This window comes from Gorilla gorilla, chromosome 4 (assembly GCF_029281585.2).
Source record: "Gorilla gorilla gorilla isolate KB3781 chromosome 4, NHGRI_mGorGor1-v2.1_pri, whole genome shotgun sequence".
NCBI classification, from domain to species: Eukaryota; Metazoa; Chordata; class Mammalia; order Primates; family Hominidae; genus Gorilla; species Gorilla gorilla.
The window spans coordinates 53,379,028-53,398,457 of record NC_073228.2 but is presented as its reverse complement, the minus strand read 5'-3'; the positions used below and the strand labels follow the sequence as shown (position 1 = coordinate 53,398,457).

Sequence of the window (19,430 nt, the reverse complement as noted above, 5' to 3'; positions counted from 1 at the left end):
GGGGGCAAAAAAGAGGGCACAGATGAATAGACCCATCTATGTTAGTCTATGGTGTGAGAATAGGATGCTTTCCACCCAGAATCAGTGTTGAGTGTACTGGAAAATTCTTGCAGTGAGAAGGAACCTGGATGGGATTCTAAAGAGGAGATGCCTGGAACCACCCTCCTCACTCCCAGAATGACTGCCTTCCTCAAAAGCCAGAGGACCAGAGGCTTAGCAGGTGCATCATTAATGTCAGCAGGTGCACAGTCTCCCAGAGGAGCCAGCAGTGGCCGAGGCCATGCCCAACATCCCCTCTGCATGCACCAAAAGAATTCCTTGAGAGCTGCCCACTTAAGGTCAAGGCATCAGAATGTTCGTCTCAGAGACCCACAGAGCCCTCTGAAACCTTCCAAAGTGGGTCTGATTGGCTCAAGGCAGTCTGGAAAACAAATCTTAGATGGAAGGGAGGATATTGCCAAGAGCTAACGCCACCTTGAGAAGAGTTTCCAGGGGCAGGCCCTACTGGCTGCCCTCCTGTTCCTCACCACCTGGCACAGGAGTTGCAGCAGATACTTATGCTTCTCACCTCCTGTGCACAGCCATAGTCCATCCACTCCTGGCGATAGCGGTCAAAGCCACTGGAGCATCTGCAGGAGGACCAAAAGGACAGAGTTATGATGGGATCGACAAAGAAGCCTTCCCCTTTCACTGTTCAGTAACAGCTCTCTGCTGATAGTGAGAAGAGGAGCCAAGGTCCCCAGGCTGAGGTAGTCAGGCACTCCCATTCCCTCTACTTCCCCGGAAGATGAAGGTGTTTGTGGCATCCCTGCCTTCCTTCCCACCCAGCTCCCCAGGACCAAGGCCACATCTGCCCATGTGAGTAGGTGTAGGGGCTAGCAGGACTGCATGAGCTCCAGTAATCCTCAAGGTCGCCTTGACTCTGAGCTGCCATGACACTGCTGAGAATCCAGGCAATTCACATACGTGTTTTCATCCTGGTTGTTGAGGTGCCTAAACTTGGGAAAGAGAGTAGGGCTAAAGGTAGGCCTCAGCAGACTTAGTCAACACCTCCCCATGTGATCATTCAAGGGCATTTCTGATGGTCCTGCCAGAGGCTGGGAGACAACTGGCTGACAAGGGTCTCCGGAGAGGGCATTGGACAGCTCAGCTGGGCTGGAAGACACCAAGCGCCCCTGTAGGGAAAGGATGGGGGCATGACGATGCACCAGAGAATGTTCTCCGTCCATCATTCCCAACTTTTCGTTCTTTACTCTGGTGCTAGGGGAACCCACCAAGCCCTACTCAAGCCCAGGGATGTCTGCATGGGAAGAATAACATCATGAACCACCAGTGCCAAGAAGGAATTCTCAGCAGGTTAACTGCACCAGCACCCACTGAGGTTTGGTGAGGCCAAGGGCCAAGACTTGCCAGGAACTGTCAGTCTTTCCTTCTACAGATGCCTCTGGGCTCTGAGCTGCTCCTCCTGCAGCAGGGATGGCTGAACTGAGCCAGCCACACTCTCCTTCTGTCAGGTCCTCTATGCCCACTACTTTGGGGGATGGAGGATTAGGAAGGCTATTGGAGGCTGAGAACTAAAGTTTCTTTTAGGGCTGGGTGTGGTGGCTCATGCCTGTAATCCCAGCGTTTTGAGAGGCTGAGGCAGGAGGATTGCTTGAGCCCAGGAATTTAAGGCTATAGTGAGCTATGATGGCACCACTGCACTCCAGCCTGGGTGACAGAGCAAGACCCTGTCTCTTAAAAAAAAAAAAAGTTTCTTTTAGACTGTGCTAACTGATTCTTTCAAAGATTGAGCCTTTGGTATGGGTTTATGACCCCCGTTTCTGGAGCTAATCCTGGAATTAACATTACCCTTAGACTTCAGAGTGGGTCATGGTGGGGGCGGGGGCGGGCAGGCACCTGCCATGAGAGATGAAATTGTTTAAATCCATTCCAGCCCAAGAGCAAGGAGAAAAGCTCTGGGAGGCTGTGAAAGGCAAAGTGGGTGGAGGGGAGGGGAGCAGAGAACCATGCAGGGACTGACTGCAGCTGTTGGCAGAAAGACCATGTCAGCTGGCCCTGCCCTCTGGGTTTTTAGGGACCTAGGTTCAGCTCTCAGTTGCAGCTGAGGCTCCAGAGAGCTTGTAAGAAGGGACAATGTGCAGGAGTGAGCCCAGGCCCATGGGGCGCCTGGGGATGGGATGGTTTTCAGCCTGCACCAGCCGTGCTCCCCCAGGTGGAGTTTCTCTGTGCTCCTCTTTGCTGACACAACCCCTGCAGATGCACACAGTCAGAGGCCTTGCCCTTCCCCCAGCCTGACCAACCTCCTAATGTTGAGGAGGGCTCAGCCCTCATTTAACTCATAGTCTCTGAATTTGGGCATATGCTTTAAATGGGGGTTGTGTTGATGGGAGAGGTTGGCTGTCATCTGACCCATTTTGCAGTTCTCATGGCTCAGCGCTTGTGAAAGCTGAGTCATGTGGTGGCAGCCAGCCCCAGGATCCCAGGGCTCATCTGAGGCCATCTCTCCATTGCTTAGACCATGGTTCTCAAATTTGAAAGTACACAAGAGGGACCACTTCAAAAATCAGATTTCTGGGATCCTGGTTCCAGAGGATCATATTCAGTGGGATGGGGCCCAGGAATCTGCATTTTACAAGCCCTCCAGGTATAAGGAGAGCCTCACAGTCTGCAGACTATTCTGCAACGCTCTGCTCCAGGAAGAACCAACCTGGGGTCTATCCTACATATTCTTTCTGAGGCTCTGTGAGTCTCATGCGAAGGATGCTGAATGCTTTGTAAAAATGCTTCTTGTGGCTGGGCGTGGTGGCTCACGCCTGTAATCCCAGTACTTTGGGAGGCCGAGGGGGGCGGATCATGAGGTCAGGAGATCGAGACTGTCCTGGCTAACAGGGTGAAACCTCATCTCTACTAAAAAAAAAAAAAAAAAAAAAAATTAGCCAGGCATGGTTGCAGGCGCCTGTAGTCCCAGCTACTCCGGAGGCTTAGGCAGGAGAATGGCCAGAACCCGGGAGGCGGAGCTTGCAGTGAACCGAGATCACGCCACTGCACTCCAGCCTGGGCGACAGAGCGAGACTCCGTCTCAAAAAAAAAAAAAAATGCTTCTTGATATCTTGATAGCCTGGGTGCAGTGGCTCACACCTGTAATCCCAGCATTTTGAGAGGCCGAGGAGGGCAGATCACTTGAACCCAGGAGTTCAAGACCAGCTTGGCCAAAAAAGTGAGACCCCATCTCTACAAAATATTAGCAAAATGGCCGGGTGTGGTGGTGTGCACCTGTGGTTTCAACTACAGGGGAGACTGAGGCAGGAGGATTGCTTGAGCCAGGAGGTTGAGGCCACAGTGAGCTGTGATTGCACCACTGCACCCCAGCCTGGATGACAGAGCAAGACCCTGTCTCAAAACAAAACAAAAACTGCTTGAGGAGTTTAAATAACAGTGTGTTTGTTCCCACATCTTCCTGAATCACATGACCCCAGCCCATTTTACAGGGTAAACATCTGAGGCCCCAAGAGAGTGAATAAAAGCACAGCTGGTGGGAAGAACACCTGGGAGACCTGATGGGCACACCCCATCCCCTCTGGGCCCAGAGCTGTGTCCTGTGTGCTAGGCAGGCTGCCTATAAAGGCGAGAACTTCTACATTTGCAGCAGGATATTGGAAAGGAGCAAAGGAATCCTGGAATTAATGTTACTCTTAGACTCCAGAGTGGGCCATGGTGCAGAGGCAAAGGAAATCACTGGGGCCAGGGCAGTGGCTCACGCCTTTGGGAAGGCCGAGATAGATGGATTACCTGAGGTCAAGAGTTTGAGACAAGCCTGGCCAACATGGTGAAACCCCATCTCTACTAGAAAAATACAAAAAAATTAGCTGGGTGTGGTGGTGTGTGCCTGTAATCCCAGCTACTCAGGAGGCTGAGGCAGGAGAATCGCTTGAACTCAGGAGGTAAAGGTTGCAGTGAGCCAAGATCACACCATTGTACTCCAGCCTGGGCAACAAGAGCAAAACTCTGTCTCAAAAAAAAAAAAAGCACTGGAAAGGAGCATTGGAAAGGAGCAGCACGACAGCTGCACAGGAACTCAGAGACTATAATTTAGCAATTTTCAAGATTGCCTTAAAAGCCCTTGGAGTTCATAGGACTTCCCACTCTCATGAGAACTCTAGTCCCCAAGGAAATCTTTTTCTTCCCCCTCCTCCTGTCATTTATTTATCTTGGACAGGGAACAGAGCTTGAATGCTGAGTCTAATCTGTGAGGAAATGATTTCAGAACAAGGAGTGGAAGAGGAGATGGATTTAAGAACATTATCACTGAAACTGAATCTCACCCAGAATTTTCTGAGCTTCTAAAAGCAAGCAAACACAGCTTTTTAGCTCTCCCAACTTTCCACGGATGCCTGTAGTCCACACCCCGGTCTTCAGAAAAATCCCTTGCAGCCCAAGAAAGATCTTGAGGTGGTGTTTTGGGATCATGGGTCTTTGGACCAGACTTTGTCTCTGAACTGGCAGTTCTCACACTTGTTTGCAGATGAAGCATGATGTTAAAATGCAGCTTCCTGGGTTCTCTCCCAGAGATCCTGATACAGAGGGTCTGGGATGGGTCCCAGGAATCCAGTGTGTTTAACTGGAGCCCAAGGTCTAATGCCCACAGCTGTGGAACACTCTGAGAAGCCCTGTTCCAGGATGAACCCTCTCCTCCTGGGTGTGAGGAGGGAGCCTGAGCAGCTGGAATCCCTAAATGGTCTTCCAGAAGCCCCCAGGCCATGTTCTTGTCCTAAGAGTCAGAGTGGCACTGGCCAGAGATACTCTCATGTTGGCTGACTGTGGGCAGTGAGGCCAGGAGTGGGGCCATGCCACCCTCTTCCCCTCCACGGTCGGCCAGTGGGAGTCAGCAGGTAACCCTGGGCACAAACCTCTGGAGGACATGGCACCAGCTGCAGTTGAAGGTCAGGTCTGAGGACATGCAGGCGTCACAGCTCCTATGCTGCAGGCAGGCTGCAAGAGAGAAGGCAGTGGCCGCTCAGCACCGAGCCTCTCCTTGGGCTCCAAAGGGTGCAACTCTGAATTCCTGGTATTTACAGAACTATGGAGCCCCTGACTTTGAGGAGACCTTTAAGGTCATTAATGCCACCTCCCTTGGTCCAGTCCAGCCCCAATTCCTAACTTCTTTTTTTTTTTTTTTTTTTTTTTTTAAGGGATGAGGTCTCGCTGTGTTGCCCAGGTTGGTGTGTGATGACCTGATCATGGCTCACTATAGCCTTGAACTTCTGGGTTCAAGTGATCCTCCTGCCTCAGCCTCCCCACCATCTCTCCCTCCCTCCCTCCCTCCCTTCCTTTTTTCCTTCTTCTGTCCCTCACTCCCTCGCTCCCTGCCTCCCTCGCTTCCTCCCTCCCTAGCTTCCTTCCTTCTCACTAGAAGGTCAGGCCCTAAACTGGGTGCTGGGGATTCAGCAGTGAGACCTAGTCCCTGCCTTCTTAGGGCTTAGACTCATATGGGGACACAGACACTAAACAGATAATCAAAAATCACTACAGAATTAGAACTGTCATGAGGTCTATGACGGCAAATCACAAGGTGCTGTAAGTGTGTACAAAGGAATCTCACCTAGTCGGAGACATTATACTTTCAGGTGTGTGTCCCACAGTCAAAGGGTTGAAAGGGATTTTTTAAAGGTCAGAGCATACAAAGTAGCAGGTATGTAGGATGAACAAGGCTAGAATCTACTGTATAACATGAGGACTGTAGGTAATAAAATTGTACTGTATGTGGAGTTCATGCTAAATGAGTAGATTTTAGCTGCTCTTGCCACAAGAACAAAAAATCTAAGGGAACTGTGAGATGATGGATATGTTAATTGCTTCATCATGGTAACCATCTCACTGTCTATATGCATCCCATAGCATCATGCTGTATACCTGAAATATGTACAATAAAAGTTATTGTTTTAAAAGATGCTCTGGTTGCCCCCAGTGCTTGTTGGGGGCACTCACTGCCCACTCCTGATGTTCGGTCCATGGGGAGAAAACAGCTCTCCTGGGAGAGAAGAAGTCAAGGCAGAAAGGTCCCATGTGCAGAGCCGAGAGGGGAACGGCCCAGATGTGGTCCCAGCAGCAGCCAGAACTGCTACCAGGCTGCACAGAGTGAAGGGGCTGGAATTAGTACGAATGAAGAGGGAGCGACAGCTGGGGCCCAGCCTGGGCAGGACAGAGCCAGAGAGCAGATTAGTGGGACCAGGTTGCTGGAGGGTGTGTGAACCCTTCTGGCACAGGCCAGGCACAGGAGCAGCAGGGCAGGGGGCGCAGTAGGCACGGGGGCTGGATTTAAGAGCTGTTCACTTGCAATCCAGTGCTACTCACTTTAATGAACCAGATGACCTCTGAGTGGCAAGTAGCTGTCACAAAGCCCGTATATTTGATTGCAAAGAGAGACAGGCACTCACCCAGAACAACTGTGTGCAGAAGGGCTTATCTTATAAGCAACAGAACAGAACACCTTGATAGCCACAAGAAGTGACAACTAACAACAGAAAAATGACCACTCATTTGATCAACATTGCATGCGTTTCTTCCTGTGTGAGTTCTCATGTGATCCATTAACTCAGGAGCCAATGTGCATTACATGGAGCCCCAGCAAGATGGCAGCTGGGAACCAGCCCTTGGTGAGTGGGAGAGAGGCTGCGTGGGCACAGTGTGGCCACCTTCAGTCACTCTGGGAGGGACTGGCAGTGGGTGGCACTGTGTCCTTTTGTCTGCTGTGGTGTTGAAGGCCCTGGGAGAGTGGATGGAAAGAGCCATGGGCAGGAAAGAAGCAGGGGCTGCCCTGTGCAGGAGGATGAGCACTCTCTGGCTGTTTTGTTCCCTGTGTATCCAGAGGGTCTGGAACAGTGCCTGGCACATGGTATGTCGAATCAATATATAAGTGCTCTTGTTATCCCCATTTTATGGAGGAGGGAACTGAGGCTTGGAGAGAGTCATGGAGCTGACAGTGAGAGGTCTGGGTTTGAACCAAGGTCTGTTTGAACATAGAGATCAAGCTCTTAGCCTTGAGGTCTCACTGTGGGTTTCCCCTGCCCCTTCCTCAGCTCTCACTCCCACCCCAGGCCACTTTTTTATGGGTCTCTCCTAGAAGAGGGACCAGGAGGGACCAGCTACAGAATACGATGGCTTGGAGATAAGCCACTCACCCCTCTGAAGTAATCTGGACAAGTCCTTCCCACACCCAAATGGTAAGGGAGAAGCCAGGGGATACAGAGAGTTTTCTCCCTATCTGGCTTCCCAGGGGCTCAAATCACAGCCTTGATAGCATTACCCCTCCTTTACCAGCTGCTTCCAGGTGGGAGCCCTGCCCTTGCCTTTCCCAGTGACTTTGGAGGCCCCTTAAAAGACTCCAGTCAAACTGGCCACAGAGAAACTCCTGGGATCCTCCTGGGGTATTCATAACACCTACTGACCTTTATTTCTCATCAACATTTCAGATGGCCTGAATGCTATTAAATGCTCACAAAATTCACCGGAGGGGTGAGAAGTACCTTAAATGTACAGTGTCCCAGAAATGCATTCCCAAAACATTTCACTGCTTCCACCCAGGCAGTCAGCCCTGCCCTTGGATGTCCTTGCTCCTAAATGCAGTTTTATCCACATCATAGAGCCTGAGGTTTGCTCTCACCAGTCCTCGAGGAACCCTGGTTCTCAGGCCCTGAGCCTTCTGCCCCGATGGAGAGTGATAGGGTTGGGGTATGGCTGTGACCCCTAAAGCGTCCCAGCCCTGTGACCCCTAAAGTGTCCCAGCCCTGTGACCCCCTGGTGTCTGAGTCCTTCCTGTTGTCCAGGGAAAGACACCTGCTGAGCCCTGTCTGAGACATGGCCTAGCATTTGAGAAGGTCCTCTCTCCTTCTCTTCCTCTTCCTTCTCCATCCCCTGCTCTCAGGACCTCCAAGGAAGAGGAAGCAGGGGTAAAGAGAGGCAAGAAATGCCACTGAAGACCGGGCATGGTGGCTCATGCCTGTAATTCCAACACTGGACATGGTGGCTCACGCCTGAAATCCCAGCACCAGGCGTGGTGGCTCACACCTGTAATCCCAGCACTTTGGGAGGCCAAGGTGGGTGGATCACTTGAGGTCAGGAGTTCAAAACCAGCCTGGCCGACAGAGTGAAACGCTATTTCTATTAAAAATACAAAAATTAGCCGGGCATGGTGGCGGGTGCCTGTAATCCCAGCTACTTGGGAGGCTGAGGCAGGGGAATCACTTGAACCTGGGAGATAGAGATTGCAGTGAGCCGAGATCACACCACTGCACTCTAGCCTGGGCAACAGAGTGAGACTGTCTCAAAAAAAAAAAAAAAAAAAAAAGAAGAAGAAGAAGAAGAAGAAATGCCACTAAGGCAGGGAGAAGGCCATGGCTTCAGCAGGAAGCTGGGGGCACCACAAGATGGGAGAGGAAATGAAGACCTTCATAAAACAACAAGAAGGAAGATGCTGTCCTCCTTCCCGCAGTCTCAGCCGTCCCAGCCCCATCCCGAAGAGCATCCACTGCGGATCCTGTGGGTTCCACAACAGCAGGTGGCTGCCTTCAGCATGGGTGAGTGGGGTGCAGAGGGCCAGGGTCCCATGGTTTATGGAGGCCACCTGCTAAATCCCTCCATTGCCTCCTGCCTGTGGACCGCAGCATCACCTCCTCTAAGGAGAATACAATGACAAACTGAGGCCCATCCAGTTCCTGGATCACCTTTTCTGGTGGCTCAGTCTAGGCGTTCTCAGAGGTACAGCTTTCCCGGGTTTCAGTTATGTGGGAATAACAATAGCTGTCCTAGATCAAGCCCTAACCCCCACCCCAAGCCCGGAATGGACCCGTCAGTGTCAGAGCTGCGGCCGATGTGCTCAACTCCACCTAGGTGGTTCTCACCCTTACCCTATCTCTGGGAGGGAGGTGGCATCAGGCTTGGATTACAAAAGAGAGATGGAGGGCCCCGAAAAGTTAGGTGGCTGCACAAAACAGGAGTCAGTCATGGGCCTGGGACATGAAGCCAGTCTGCTTGACTCCAGAGCTCTTTCCGGGATGGTGGAATGACCCCTACTCACTCGGCAATGGGGTGAACTCCACGGCCGACATGCTGGTGACCTTGCTGGGGTCCAGCTCTATGCGGTGGTATTCAAAGATGCTCCTTCGCCGAGATTCTGAAACAGAGGCAGAGCCTGTTGTCAGGAGCATATCACAGGCAGAGGGCATCGAGGCCTCTTCCCAGACAGTCTGACAGGTCAGCCTGCTGCACTGAAGGCAGTAAGTGCACCCAGCAGCCTGGGACAATGATGTTGGCGCTGCTGGTGACAGGGACAGGTGTGGACCTGGAGAGGAGAGTGTCGTGGTGTGAGGCTAAGTGACTCAACGCAGAGACCTGGCTGCTCTTGGGGGCAGGACAAATGGGATCCCATGCTTGCTTCTCCTTGCCTCTGCACCTTCACAACTGCTATTCCCCTGACCCAAGATGTTCTTCCACCCCTTCTTCCTGTCTAGCTCATCCTTGCAGATCTAGCTCAAGGGCCACTTCCCCTGAGCAGCCCTCCTTGGCCAGCTCCCTCCTCTGCCTGGCTCAGGCCAGGTGCCCCCCTCCCACTGCACTCATCACACTGTGTGGACATGAGGGTCTATTTGGAGGCTGGGGATGTGTGAGACCATGATCATCTGGTCCTGAACCTCGCTGAGTGCTCTGTGAATGTCTGCAGATGGACAGGCTGACTTTTGCATGTTGCTGTCCACCATCCACCTCACCCCTCCTGGACGAATCCCCCAGCAAGGCTCAGGGCTTGCAGCCGGGCTCAAGTCCTACTTTGGTCCCTGCAGAAACTTCTCACAGGACCTCAGAGTCAGGAGATCCAAGTTCGTTCTAGTTCTGCTCACGACTTGCTGGATAACCTCAGGCAAGTCATTTGGACCTCAGTTTCTTGTCTGTGGAGTGGAAAGACAGAAACACCTACCACAACACCCTTGGGAGGAAAAAGCTGGAACTGTAGATGAAAGGCTTCTTTTTTAAAATGACAATCTGAGGTGCTCTGATACTTCTCTCTAGGCCACGATACCCACCCAGGAACCATGACTTGGGGTTGGTTTTCTTCAATTTTGAAAGGCAGGCAGCCCAGCCAGGCATGGTGGCTCACGCCTGTAATCCCAGCACTTTGGGAGGCCGAGGCAGGTGGATCACTTGAGGTCAGGAGTTCGAGACCAGCCTGGCCAACAGGGTTTTTGGTAGAAACCCTGTCTCTACTAAAAATACAAAAATTAGCTGGGTGTGGTGGTACACGCCTGTAATCCCAGCTACTTGAGAGGCTGAGGCAGGAGAATCGCTTGAACCTGGGAGGCAGAGGTTGCAGTCAGCTGAGATTGTGCCACTGCACTCTAGCCTGGGTGACAAGAGCAAGACTCTGAAAAGAAAAAAAAAAAAAAAGAGAGGGAGAGAGAGAGAGAAAGAAAGAAAGAAAGAAAGAGAAAAAGAATAGAAAGAAAGAAAAGAAAGAAAAAAGAATAAGAAGCAGACAGCCAGGAATTGAGCTTTGAGAATGAGTTACCCCACAAGAGGAAAGAGCCACTCAGTGTTTGGTCCGCCCAACACCCTTTCGTCTTCTGGAAACAGCAGCATTCCCCTTGGGGTACTGTGCCTGGCCCATTCCTACAGGTGGACTGAACCACAGCTGCCATCTTCTTCCATGATCCTGCCTCTCTGGCCACGCTGTGATTGGTCCAGGCCTGGGTATCGGCTGTGAGCTGGACCAATCAGAGACCTCCCCTGGGACTTTTCAACCGTAACCAAGAGGCCTTTTGCTGTCTGGTAATGAAGCTGAGAAGATGCAAGCTCAGAGCCTGTGAATGGCCACAGTACCGGGCTCATGGGGAAAGGCAGAGAATGAAGCCACCTCATGGAGAGAAACAGGAAGTGCTGGTATGTTCTGGGCCCTGGGGTTCCAGGACCTGCCCCGCTGTTCAGCTCTTCTTTTGGTTCTTTGGGCTACTTCAGTATCCTCCGTGCACCCCCCTTTTCCATTTAAGCGAGTTTGAATTGGGTTTTCATCACTAGAAGTAGGTGGGGACATACGTTTCTCGCTCAGCTGAAGGTGGTTTGGAGGAAAATTTCCCAAGGTGGCAGAAGAGCTGAGTAGGGGCATCCACAAAGGGGTGGGCGTCCCGTGCCACTGCTGGGTGCCCCGCCCCCACATCCCCTCCTATGTAAGGAATCTAGAGGAGGTTTGTCCATGGTTCACATAGTATCTCATTATTTATTTACTTATTGAGACTCAGTCTCGCTCTGTCACCCAGGCTGGAGTGCAGTGGGATGATCTCGGCTCACTGCAACCTCTGCCTCCCAGGTTCAAGCAATTCTCCTGCCTCAGCCTCCCGAGTAGCTGGGATTACAGGTGCCCACCACCACACCTGGCTAATATTTTGTATTTTTGGTAGAGAGGGAGTTTCACCATATTGGCCAGGCTGGTCCCAAACTCCTGACCTCAGGTGATATGCCTGCCTCAGACCCCCAAAATGCTGGGATTACAGGTGTGAGCCACCATGCCTGGCCTGTATCTCATTATTTATTTATCCTTAACATTGGAATTAGTCCCTCCTACTTAACCCAGGACTGCGCCCCCGTGGGTCTGGCACCAAAGCATGCTCTCTTCCCAACATACTGCCCTGCTGCAGGACACTTCAGCCCCTGAAACATTCAAGACCTTGGAATGTCATTCCATGCAGTGAAAAGAAGACTGCTCTGGCATTGGTGTCAGTAAAGATTCCCTGGAGCTGAGCAGCATCTACATCCCTGAGGCCTATGTCTGAAATGCTGGTGCCCCCCACTCCCATGCCACTAGGAGGGTGCACCTGCTACCCACAGGCCAGATGCTGCTCCAGGCCGAGTGGAAAGGGGAAAGCAGATGGGGGCACTGATGAGAGCATGGAGGAAAAGAAGCTCGGCCCCCGGAGGGTGACCACACAAGGAGAGGAGGCTTAGGGTTGCCGCAGCTGGGCAGACAGGCTCTGCCCTTACCGCCTGTGTGACCTTGAACAAGGGACTCAGTGAGCCGCATCCACACATGGGGCTGGTGATGCCATGCGAATGGTGTTGTCCTGAGAATTAAGGGAGACACTCAACGCACAAGGACCCCAGGAGCCCTCGAAGCATGTGAGCCCCTTTTCTCTCTGCCCCGACTGCTTTTTTGCTGTTCTTCTCATGGCTGAGTCTCTAGGGCATTTTCAGCCTCTTCTAACACCTCAAAGTCCACCTTAAGCAATGTTTATAAACTTGAACATGAGGAGGAAGGATGGCACGCATTGCTTTCTCTTTCCTGTCCTTACTCTGTCTTTCTCCCTCTGTCTCTCTCTCTCTAGGACGGCATATTTCTTGTCAGCAAGTCTGATGGGTCCCCCAGTTCCCCGCTGCTGTGGAGAGAGAGGAGGCCCACAGAGGCGGCCTGACCGCGGTACTGTGCTGGCACTCCAGACGCCCTGTTCCCACCCGTCATCCTGCAGGCCTCTCCTCTCTTCTGCTGCTTCTCCTGCTTCTCCTGCTTCTGCCTGCTTCTCCTGCTGTGGATGCCACTGCCCCCACCCTAGCTTCCCCTTGTTTCTTCCTGATTACTGTTTCTTGCTTTTGCCCCCACTGGAGAATGAGGTCATGGGAGCAGTAGGGGACGGCAGTGCTCAGGTGGTGAATGGACTGGGGACCCTGGAGACTGAGGTGAATTTCCCACGCCCCCTCTGAGGGCTGCTCAGAGAGTACTTATCTTGGAATCCATCTCCCCGCAACACACACCCATTGACTCCCATGGGGAGAGGCGGTGGAGAGGACTTTAGCCTTGGTCTTCCTTTCCTACCAGGAGGATGACAGCTCCAGCCCTGCAGCTCCTTCCTTCGCCCGACTCCTGCACTGGAGCCGGATGGTTTAGAATGAGATCCAGGCCTCCTCCCACGTCTCCCTCCCTTCCTTCCATCCCAGGCAGATCAGGGAACTTGCTCCTCCTCAGGAAAGCAGCTGGACAGAGTGGGTGGGATGAGGAGTCCAGGTGGTCCCCAAGGCGAGCACTGCGCAGGTGTGGGCTTTATGAGAGAGGAGATGAACTACAGCTTCAGAGACTCAGACATATCAGGTTGAGAGAGCAAGGGAGTTAAGAAGTCAAGTTGGCTGTACACCTGTAATCTCAGCATTTTGGGAGGCTGAGGCAGGTGGATCACTTGAGGTCAGGAGTTTGCAACCAGTCTGGCCAACATGGTGAAACCCCGTCTCTACTAAAAATTTAAAAAATTAGCCAGGCATGGTGGTGAGCACCTGTAATCCCAGCTACTTGGGAGGCTAAGGCGGGAGAATTGCTTGAACCCAGGAGGTGGAGGCTGCAGTGAGCCGAGATTGCACCACTGCACTCCAGCCTGGGCAACAGAGTGAGACTCTATCTCAAAAAAAAAAAAAAAAAAAATCAAGTTGTCTTGCCATTCATTCATAAGTGGGGAAACTGAGGTTCAGACAGATTAACCCATAGACGGATACAACTTTGTATAGCACTTTACTTTTTCATTTATTTATTTATTTAGAGACAGGGTCTCGCTCTGTCACCCAGGCTGGAGTGTAACGGCGCAATCACAGTTCACTGCAGCCTTGACCTCCCAGGCTCAGTAATCCTGCCTCAGCCTTCCAAGTAGCTGGTATTACAGGCACACCCCATCATGCCTGGCTAATTTTTGTATTTTTAGTAGAGATGGGTCTCCCTGTACTACCCAGGCTGGTCTCCAACTCCCAGGCTCAAGCAGTCTGCCTGCCTCAGCCTCCCAAAGTGCTGAGGTTCTAGACATGAGCCACCACACAGGCCACATCTCTTTACAATTTACCAAGCCTAGCCATTAAGTAGACGGAAAACATCTACTTAAATGAGAAAACTACAAGAGCACAGCGCCACCATGCAGCACATTTGTTGACTCCTTCAGCATGTCAGTGCAGACACCTGCTCTGTGCAGGGGCTGTGCTGAGTGCAGAGCACTCAGTAAGCTCGCAGCCTTGCAGGTTCCCTGGAGCTGCACCACCTCATTTCCCCTTACAACTTTCTGAGGTGCACAGACAGACATCCCTGCTCTCCCCACTTTACAAAGGAGAAAAGTGAGATCGGAGAGGGGACGTTATTTGCCCAAAGCCACACAGTCTTTGTTTTAAAATCAGAGGCTAGACTTTTAAAAAACCTCAGGGCTGGAAGCCACTGTGGCTCCAGAAAGTCACCAAAGTTGTGAGTGCAGATAAATATTTAACAACTGCCTGGGGGCTGGGGTGCAGGTAGGGGCAGAGGAGTCCTGAATTGCCGTTGTTGCCAATTTCTGTGGTGTAAATACTTCCACGGTAGCTGACTTCCAGCTACCCTTTCAAAAAAGTTACTGAACATGGAGTTAGGAAGAGACATGTTCAGTTGCCTCTCACCCAGCTGCATACATGATCTCCAGCACACCCCTGCTGAGAGCTTCCTGATTTGTGTTTCTAAAAGAGTCAAAGGGAAACATTTACATTTCTTTCTTTTTTGTTTTGTTTTGTTTTGTTTGAGACAGGGTCTCACTCTGTTGCCAGGCTGGAGTGCAGTGGCGCAATCACGGCTCACTGCAGCCTTGGCTTCGTGGGCTCAAGTGATTCTCCCACTTCAGTCCCTGCCCCCAGCTCCACCTCCCCCACCAAAGGCTCATGCCCTGGTAATTTTTTTTTATTCTTTGGTAGAGACAGGGTCTCCCTATGTTGCCCAGGCTGGTCCCAAACTCCTGGCCTCAAGCAATCCTCCCGCCTCCAATTCCCAAAGTGCTGGGATTACAGGTGCGAGCCACTGCGTCAGGCCACATCTCTTTACAATTTACTGAGCCCAGTTGTTTATTTAAAAATAAAAAAAATTATTTAAAAATTACGGGCACAGTGGCTCATGCCTGTAATCCCAGCACTTTGGGAGGTCAAAGTGGGCGGGTCACCTGAGGTCAGGAGTTTGAGACCAGCCTGGCCAACATGGTGAAACCTCATCTCTATAAAAATACAAAAATTAGCCAGGCATGGTGGCACGCGCCTGTAATCCCAGCTACCCGGGTGGCTGAGGTAGGGGAATCGCTGGAACCCGGGAGGCAGAGGCTGCAGTGAGCCGAAATTGCACTATTGCACTCCAGCCTGGGCGACAGAGAAAGACTCCGTCTTAAAAAAAAAAAATATATATATATATATATATATATATATATATATATATATATATATATATATAAAATTAAGCCAAAATCCAAAAGATGGAATGATTGTGTGTTTGTCTCCTAAAGAACCCTAAGTCTGAGAGAGGAGGCCCCGTGGCAAGCCTCGTAAATATCAGGCAGTAACTGCCAGGTGTCTACAGAGTCACTGTGGCTCTAAGAGGAAGGAACCCTCCATGGAAAGCTGAGGTGGCGAGGGGTCCACAGAGCCCCGCACACGCATGTGCACACCCCAGCCCTCCAAGACACACACACACCTGCACATGAGCACATACTCATATGCACACACATATGCGACCCTTTGACACAAGAAAGACCCTTTGCCAAGCCCGAGTGGGATCTGACAGAGATTGGAGGATGGGCACCTTTTTGTAATTCACATGCCCAGAGGTGGCACCAAGGCCACCTGTGCTGCAGGTGCCCCTGAGTGATGCCAATGGCTATGAGAAGGTGGCCTGGGCTCTGAGTAAGCCTGGGGGCCTGGGAATATCTAGATGAGGATGGAAAGTTTGAAGCAGACTTTCACACACCATCCCCACTCATTACTCCCAGGGGCCATCTCTCCTTCCCCTTCAGCACCAAAATGCAATGGGATCAAAAATAAACATGAAACTCCAAGTCTCCCATGTCCTGACTTCCAGGGTGCCTGAGGCCATAGGTTCTAGAGTCCAATGTCAACCTTTCTTGCTTCAACTGCCTCATACTTCAAGACTCAGCTCAAATGACGTCCCCTCCTTGAAGACTTCCCCCACTCTCAGGCAAAGTGACTGCTCCCCGACCCGGCCCCACTCTGAGTCTACAACTCCCTGAGCAATGTCCAGTGTCCCCCATTACATTGCTTGGTCAATATCTGCTCTCCTGGCCACTCCCGCAGCCAGACCACAAGCTCCGCTAAGACAGAGTCTGCATGGAATTTATCTCTGTACCTCATCCCCTAGCACTAGGCCTTGCACTTAACAGGACCTTAAGAAATGACTGTGAGTGAATGAATGGGTTACAAATAGTCATGAAAACCTCAGCAACTTATAATGTCAGCCCATAGCCCAAAGGAAGCACGCCCTTCCTCCCCAGCCCACCACAAATTACTGCCATTCTCAAAAGGACAACCCTGAAAGACCACAGTAAACCAGACATGCCCCCTTCTAAGCTAGAGCCCAAAGCGGGAGGAGAGCTGGCTTTCAGGATTTCTCCACCTGCAAGGCTGCAGGGCAGAGCTTTCCCTCATCAGAAGGAAGGGGAAATGGGAGGGACAAAGGGACTCAGGGTGGGGCACAGATAGAGACTCAGACTTTTCAAGGGAACTGAGTTCGAGGATAGAGACACAAGTGGCAGCCAGGGAAGGCAAGTCTCCTAGAAACCTCACACCAGGCTCTAGGGATGGGTTTCCCCACCATCCGGGCTGGGGGGCAGAGTTGGGGATGTGCCCCAAGCATGGGTGCAGCCAGGGACGCCAGCTGTCCTCTGAAAATACAGTCCTTCCAGCGGAGTGGGGGAGGCTGAGTGGTGGCAGAAAGGGGGATGAGGGTGGGGGGTGGAACTATATCTCTAATTGAAACTATTTGCTCACTTCAACTGCCAGCTTGTACTTGTTCGAGTGTGGGTTTGGTGATATTTTTATTTTTTTAATAAAAGAATCCTTACGCCCCCCCGCCTGGGTTATTTGTTTTGGATTGTTTCACCAACATCTGGAGCTTGCCCAAGACAATGACTTCCATCTCCATGACCAACAGATCCTTTCTGGAACCAAGACGCAGGCTGCCCCAGAGCACCATTTCTGGCAGTTTAAGGCGTTCTGTTTTATCTCTGCTTCCAGGCATCAAAGATTCAGAAATACTCAGGTCCAGACTTGGCAAACACTGCTGCCCAAACAAGAAATGTTTTTGTTTTTTGTCTTTTTTTTTTGGGGGGGGGGGTTGTTTTTGTTTTGTTTTGTTTTTGTTTTTGAGACAGGGTCTTGGTCTGTCGCCCAGGCTGGAGTGCAGTGGCACAATCTCAGCTCACTGCAGCCTCCACCTCCCGGGTTCAAGCAATTCTCCTGCCTCAGCCTCCCGAGGAGCTGGGATTACAGGTGCCTGCCACCACACCTGGCTGATTTCTGTATTTTTAGTAGAGATGGGGTTTCACCATCTTGGCCAGGCTGGTCTCAAACTCCTGGCCTCAAACGATCCACCCCCCTCGGCCTCTCAAAGTGCTGGGATTACAGGCGTAGCCACCATGCCTGGCCCCAAACAAGTAAGGTTAATGGTTCAAGTGAGAGGTTTGCATGTCCCTTTGTGTTTCAATGCCAGATGCCCATGGGAGAGTGCTGGCTTGGCCAGAAGAAATTAGGAGATGACAGGTCGATCCACAAACTCCCACCTGGAATGGGTGGTTACCATATAAAAAAATCTAAGAGGTTGGGTTGGGAAAAAGTCTTCATGCATTCTTTTGTTCCTTGGCTCATGTGATTATTCATTCAATAATCACGAGTGGAGCCCCAGCAGGGGACCCTGCCCCACGGGGGAGAAGTAGGGGGGTCCCTCAGCATTGAAGCAAAGCAGAAAAAGGCAGAGAAAGAAGAGGCCAGAAATGACTCAGGGAGCAGAGTAGTGGGAAAAACAGAAGTGAGAAGGGAAAAGAGGGAAGGATGGGCCCCCAGATGGATTAAAAACTTCCAACGAAGGGCACTTTAAAGGATCCTTTATCAGAAAAAGCAAAATCGGCCAGATCCTCAGCTTCTCCCTGCACCCACTTCCTCACGTGGCTGCCCCTAGATCCCTTCTGTAGCCAGCTCTGGGACCCACCCCTCCCTTACGTGCAGCCTGGCAGGAAGGTACACACAGCTCAGGCCCTGACATATATCTGGACTCAAGTCTGCCTCGGAAAGGACAGGAAAGTTCCGGTAAAGGAGGAGGACCAGCATGTTGGGGCCGTCCAAGGCCATTCGGGGCCAGCCAAGGGGCAGGCTACATTCTGGAGCTCTTTGTAAGAAAATCCTCACTAACTGATCCCACTAATTCAGAATCCCTGTCAGTTTCGATGTTGGCAATGCTAAAGTTGCTTTTATACTAACCATGAAATAAAGAGTTTCTTAAGCAAGTGAACAGAGGAAATAATATTGACTTCCGGCGGTCTCCCCAGCCACAAAGTGGATACACTGTCCTGTGTGTTTTGAGTGCCTCTGCAAACAGATGCTGCTAATTGCACATGACTTTTCTTTTCACCAAAGATGCTTTGCAGACTCTGCTGAAAAGCCTGCAGAAGAGTTTATACGAGGAAGTACTGGTAAGAACTCTTGTGGTTTTCAGCCTCTTCTACCCTCTCCCCCAGGAGTGAGGCTGTGAAGAGTCCTCCCCATCGCACCTCCCATCCCCTTGCCTAGCAGGGGTGGGGAGGAAAGTGTTTAGAACCTGGGGGAGGAGAGTTTTCCCCAGACAGGGTTCAGTGGCTGGGGATTCCTAAATAGTGAGGAATCAAACTCCCCTCCTCACACTGCCCCAGGCAGGGAGCAGTCAAACCTGGCACAAGGACAGTGACGCCACCCATTCTGTATGATCAGGTGGGCTTGGTCAATAGGATTATCCATGGTGATCATAGGGTCTGCAGACCAGATGGCTCTTCCTGAACTTCTGTTTCCTTTAAGCCATGATCATTTGGGGTTTACTATTACCTGCAGCTCAACCTAATCCAAACAAATTCCCTGCTTGCCAGATTGAATGTGAGACCCAAAGTCATCTGACCCCTTAGCCACATAAAAGCCATTTCTCCCCAGGAGCAGAGGCTGTGGCCCATTTTAAACCCCAATGAGGGCCATGGATACTGTCCCAGAAAAACGCATGGATGTGAACATGTTCCACTTGCATTTCAATACTCCACATACAGGCCTTGCACGGTGGCTCACATCTGTAATCCAGTGCTTTGGGAGGCCAAAGCCGGAGCATGGCTTGAGGGTAAGAATTCAATACCACCCTATTTTATTATTTGTCTTTACAAATAATAAATAAATAAATAAATAAGCTGGGCATGGTGGTGCACACCTATAGTCTCAGCTACTCAGGAGGCTGAGGCAGGAGGATCGCTTAAGCCCAGAAAGTTGAGGTGGCAGTGAGCTATGATTGTGCTACTGCACTTCGGCCTGAGCAACAGAGCAAGACCCTGTCTATAAAAAAAAAAAAAAAAAGGGCCAGGTGCAACGGCTCACGCCTGTAATCCCAGCACTTTGGG

The 19,430-nt window shown here is 51.3% G+C and overlaps 1 protein-coding gene and 1 long non-coding RNA gene across 4 annotated transcripts in view; one reads left to right on the top strand and one right to left on the bottom strand.

Annotated features, from left to right (window-relative positions):
* LOC109026854 (uncharacterized) overlaps positions 1–13,341 on the top strand; it is a 35,115-nt gene extending 21,774 nt beyond the window's left edge. For both annotated transcript variants that reach the window (XR_010133810.1, XR_008680150.2), the window contains 2 exons: positions 7,925–10,929; positions 12,366–13,341. This is a non-coding gene — a long non-coding RNA (uncharacterized lncRNA). The remainder of the gene's footprint in view (positions 1–7,924; positions 10,930–12,365) is intronic.
* PLXDC1 (plexin domain containing 1) overlaps positions 1–19,430 on the bottom strand; it is an 84,447-nt gene that overhangs the window by 11,418 nt on the left and 53,599 nt on the right. For both annotated transcript variants that reach the window (XM_055388268.2, XM_055388269.2), the window contains exons 8-10: positions 9,077–9,172; positions 4,911–4,992; positions 569–629 (exon numbers count right to left, since the gene is read on the bottom strand). In XM_055388268.2, coding sequence (XP_055244243.2) covers positions 569–629; positions 4,911–4,992; positions 9,077–9,172 — 239 coding nt within the window. The remainder of the gene's footprint in view (positions 1–568; positions 630–4,910; positions 4,993–9,076; positions 9,173–19,430) is intronic.